Genomic DNA, 5,009 nt, shown 5'->3' with positions numbered 1-5,009 from the left:
GCTGCTCAGCTCGGGCTGGACTCGAACTGCTGTTGCTCAGAGCTCAAACTCTTGAGCAAGCTCTTAACCAACTGAGCCACTCGGCCGGCCCTCTGATGGCCATTTCAGATGAGAGACAGGTGTGCTCAGAGATGGACAAGCCAGGACTCAGAGCCAGATAATCAAAAACAGATGATGCTCCCAGGATAGGCACCTCTTTTGGGGAGGCTTCCCAACATCGACCCGCATACCCTTGTTGTCGCTTGATATAACCGCAGTCCCTTGGCCTCTTTCGACATTTCACTCCATCCCCACTTGACTCCCACAGTTTACTAGATCTAACACCCTGCCCCCATGGCTCACTTGGTATATCCCACATTCACCCTCCCCGTGAATCACTTGGTTTGGCCCACAGATATTTCTTGGATGACTCCTCCAACATCCTGGCCTCTCTTCTGAGCACCCCATTCTGACCACATCCTTCTGTTCATCCTGCCATCTCCAGACCACATGCCTGCTCTGGGGCCAAGAAGAGACCTCAGTCCTTGACTCCTCATTTTGAACCCACTTCCTAGCTTCAGTGCCCCCTCTCTCCACTTTATACCTAATGATCATCATTTCAGCCACTCTCCCCAAGATCCTCAATTCCCTCCCTTTTTGTATGATATTAAATCACAGAGGAAACTACAGTGGCTCAAGCAAGCTAGCACTTTATTTCTCCCGTATGAAATAAGGTTTGAGATAGGCACATAAGGTTAGTATGGCAGCTCCATTTTCATGGGGACTCAAGTTCCTTCTATCTTTCTGCTCTGCCATCCTTGGGTATAGCCTTTGTCCTCGTGGTCCTCTGTGACTGCTAGAGTTCCAGCCATCAAATTCTAGTAGGGAGGAAGGGGAAGGGATCAATAAGATGGTACCAGTTCTCTTTAAGGTTACTTCCTGTGACTCCCACATGATATTTCCACCCACTCTCAATAGGCAGAACTTGGTCCCGTGACCACTACTAGGTCACATGATCAGAGCTAGTTGCAAGGCTGGGAAATGTAGTCTTTCAGCTGGGGAGTGCTTTCCCAGCTGAGATACAGTGTTCTGTTACTAAAGAGAAACAGATATTTGGAAGCAGTTGGCAATCCCTGTGTATTAGTTTGCTGGGGCTGCTGTAACTACCACAGACTGGGTGATTTACAGAACAGAAATTCATTTTCTCAATTCTGGAGGCTGGAAGTCCAAAATCAAAGTGTCAGTGTTGGCAGAGCTGGTTTCTTCTGAAGCTTCTATCCTTGGTTGTAGATGACCATTTTCTCTTTCCCTGTGTCTTCACATGGTCGTGTGTGTGTGTGTGTGTGTGTGTGTGTGTGTGTGTGTGTGTCTCCAAATTTCCTCCACTTATAAGGAAATCAGCCATATTGGATTAAGGCTCACCCTAATAACCTCATTTTAACTTCATTAGCTCTTTAAGACTATCTCCAAGTACAGTCATATTCTGAGGTACTGGAGTTTAGGACTTCAACGTATGAATTTGGGAGAGACGTAATTCAGCCCTGCCACATTTCTGATTTCCAAAATGACCTCCACCTCTAAATCCAGCCATCCACTTTGGAAAAGTCACAGAACTTTACAGTTTGGAGGCTATTACAATGGTTAAAACTGAAAACACCTGTAAGGACAGAGGACATGAAAGAGGGAAAGAGTAGAAATGAATCAAGGCAGGGACTGTGGAGAGGTGGCGGGTGTGTGCCCTGTCTAAGCTCCAGCTAGTTGCAACCTCATGGAAATTCTGTGTCTGTGTTACAGCTCTTCCAATTTTTTAAAAACAGATGCCAAACATTTTATGTGACTTCCCCAAATTTTATGTGATGGCAACTGGTTCTGTTTTTTAATTTTAACTCTTTCCTGGCTGGCTGAATATAACACATCCAGGGGATGGATTTGGGCCACAGGCCACCAGTTGGGGTCTCCATCCCAGTTGGATACTGGAATTCTACACATACTTACTGAGCCCTTTCTAAGACAGGGCCCTATCCTGGGCTCTGGGGACACAGCACTAAAGAAGGATATGTTTACTTATTTGAGATACTTGAATGATCACCGTGTATATAAAAATATAATTGTGAACTGGCGAGAGCTATGAATGTAATGAATGGGGAACTATGAGACAAAAATAGGGAACTCAGTTTAGATTTATGGTCAGGGAAAACCTCAAGTGGATGACACGAAGTATGACATGAACTCTGGTGAACACTCAAACCCCTTTGTAACGCTCTAATGAGGTTCATCACCGCCTATATATGTATGCACTGCCTATGTGAGGTATGACATTGAAGGATGAGTAGAAGTAGGGGAAAAGATGTACTAAAAACAAGCCAGCATGTGCAGAGGCCCTGAGACGCTAGAGAATATGCTTTCCCTATGAGGGGAAGTGAAACGTGTGCAGTAGGAATGGAATAGTGAGTGAGAGGAAAGTAGGCTGGATCAGGTAGGGCTTAAGAGGCCTTGGTGAGAATTTGATACTTATCATCCTCTCCTTACCCCTCAACAAGATAAATGCAGATGATACGGAGGAGGTCTTCCATGGTGAGGAGGCAGAAGGAAGACTTGGGGATTTGTCAGACTTCCTGGGAGACTGGGTGGGAGGAGGTAAGAGAGAATCATGTCAATACCAGAGACACGGGTAGAGAAGGGCTGGGGAAGGGCACAGACACCATGACAGCGAGTCCAGTTGAGCTCGCCGGGCCAAGGGGCAAGAGTCTTTACTGCAAGGCCTCCCTCCACCCTCTAGGGTCATTTGAGGTTGCCTTCCCTGATGCAGCAGAGAAAATGCGGAAGGTCATTATACAGCTTAAAGAAGGTAAAACAGACTCCATCTCCTTCCCACAGGCACAGACAGACACAATTAGAAACCCCCGATCCTGAGACTGCCGTCCGCTCCCTTCAGTCCGATCCCCTGGCCATTCTGAGCCACTTCCTGGGCGGGGGGTGGGGAGGCACTCGGGACACAGGTTCTTCCTCTGAGGACCACTTGGGATCTGGCCCCACCCCTTCTCTAAGGTTTCCTCCCCAGCTAAGACCCGTGCTTGGGATGGTTCTGTCTCAGATTAGCCCGGACCCCTTCCTGGTTCACTGGGTCTAGGCCTGAGCACTCAGTGAAAGAGGGCTACCTCTAGTCTGGTCACAACCCTTCTCTGAGTCCCTGAGGATCGCCCCGGACCTAGCCCCGCCCCCTTGGTGCACTACACCAGAGCTGGCCCCGCCTCCTTAGTGCATGCAGCAAGCCTGCCTCCGTCTGCCAGCGGCAAGCCCATGCTTGACCTAGTGGAATGCTGCAGGCCTGGCTTGATCCCCAGGTGGAATACAGCAGGCCTGGCCCCGCCCCCTAGGTGGCCCATGGCAGGCCTTGCTCCGCCCTCTCCGATAAATGCATCCGACCCAGTGACATCCTCAATGGGAGCTTCAGGTGGGCACCTCCCGCGACTTCCGGAGTAATAACGCTCCTCTCTCTCTGCAGTGCAGGCCTGCATCCCTCCTTGCGGTAAGCTCAGAATTCAAAGCTCAGAATTGCAGGGGTAAGGGAGGGACAAAACCTGGGACTTGGAATGGGAGAGCAAGGGTGGGCTTCAGACTCGAAGGAGGCCAAGAAGAGCCCTGGAGAAAAGTCTACCAGGTGTTGCTCACAAACCTCTTAAAAGGCCAAAGCAAACCAATGGGAATCCTAAAGGCAGAGGTGAAAGCCAATCAGCGCAGAAGAAGGCGGGGAAGTCAGGTTCTGGCCGGTGAACCCAGGGAGGCTTAGTAGACCTTAAATTGCCCAAGAGACCCGGGCTGGGGAGACGGCAGGTGGAGTCCAGACCCTGCGTTCCCGCCCTTAGGACTCCAGGAGGTCGCCCGGCGTTTCCGGTGCCGCGGCTGCTACTCCACCGTCTGCGACCTCCCGCTGGACTGCCCAGGTGAGGGGCGGGGCCTGGAAGGGAGCAGAGCGGGTGGGGGAAGAGGCATGGCATGGGGCGGGGCCGAAGGGGTGACTCAGCTCCTTCTCCAGTTCAAGACGTGACGGTGATTCGGGGTGATCAGGCTATGTTCTCTTGCACGGTGAACTTCCAGCTGCCTAAGGAGGAGATCATGTATTCCTGGAAGTTCGCAGGAGGAGGTGTGAGTTGGAGCGGGGCCAGCGCGTTGGGTTTAGGAGGCGGGTTATGCTTCACAGAGGATGGGGAGTCAGGACGCCGGGGTGGGACTCGGGGGAACTCGGTCTAGATTCAGGCTTCGTGCCAGCGAGAGTCTCGGCATTTAGGGGAGGGGTCAAGGCTCACAGTGCAGGACCCCGGCGTAAGGGTTTAGAGCGGGAGAGCAACTACAATATTAGGCCCTAGGGGCGAGTCAAGATTTAGGAGGCGGGGTTATGCGTGAAGAATTGACGAATAACGACTGGGGGAGGGGCTCGTGAAGACGTGGTCTAGTTCGGGGGTGGGGCTTGTGTGTTGAGGATGGCAAGTCCAGAAGGAGAGCCTGACCTGGGCTCAGGGCGGCCCCGCTCCTCCCGGCGCTTCAGCCTGAGCGTCCCGCAGCTCCGGACTCAGGACCTGTCCTACTTCCGAGAGATGCCGCGGGCCCAAGGGTACCTGGCGCGGATCCGGCCCGTGCAGCCGACTCACCGCGGGACCTTCTCCTGCGTGATCACGCACGACCAGCGCCCCGTGGCGCGACTCTACTTCTTTCTTAACGGTGCGGGGGGTGGGGGGCAGGGCTGCGCGGGGGGCGGGGCTGGCGTCCGGCTGACGTGCGCGCCCCCGTAGTGACCGGTCCGCCCCCGCGCGGGGAGAGTGAACTCCAGGTCTCCTTTCGGGAAGTGCTGCAGTGGGCACCGTGGGAGGTGGAGATGATCGAACCCTGGAGGCCGAGCCTGGGCGAGCTGCTGGCCAGGCCTGAGGCTCTGACGCCTAGCAACCAGTGCCTGCTCGCGGCCATTGCGGCCTTAGCATCAGCCAGTGTGACTTTACTGGCGTGGTGAGTACTCAGAACACCGAGTTCCAGCA

At 53.1% G+C, this 5,009-nt stretch overlaps 1 protein-coding gene across 1 annotated transcript in view; it reads left to right on the top strand.

Annotated features, from left to right (window-relative positions):
* SPACA6 (sperm acrosome associated 6) overlaps window positions 1-5,009 on the top strand; it is an 84,561-nt gene that overhangs the window by 62,138 nt on the left and 17,414 nt on the right. The window contains exons 4-9 of the mRNA XM_019634645.1: window positions 2,759-2,827; window positions 3,485-3,508; window positions 3,846-3,923; window positions 4,016-4,125; window positions 4,542-4,698; window positions 4,770-5,009. Coding sequence (XP_019490190.1) covers window positions 2,759-2,827; window positions 3,485-3,508; window positions 3,846-3,923; window positions 4,016-4,125; window positions 4,542-4,698; window positions 4,770-4,984 — 653 coding nt within the window. The 3' untranslated portion in view covers window positions 4,985-5,009. The remainder of the gene's footprint in view (window positions 1-2,758; window positions 2,828-3,484; window positions 3,509-3,845; window positions 3,924-4,015; window positions 4,126-4,541; window positions 4,699-4,769) is intronic.

Source organism: Hipposideros armiger, unplaced genomic scaffold (assembly GCF_001890085.2).
Source record: "Hipposideros armiger isolate ML-2016 unplaced genomic scaffold, ASM189008v1 scaffold_1789, whole genome shotgun sequence".
In the NCBI taxonomy this organism is placed as follows: Eukaryota; Metazoa; Chordata; class Mammalia; order Chiroptera; family Hipposideridae; genus Hipposideros; species Hipposideros armiger.
This window is presented reverse-complemented; position numbering and strand designations above follow the sequence as displayed.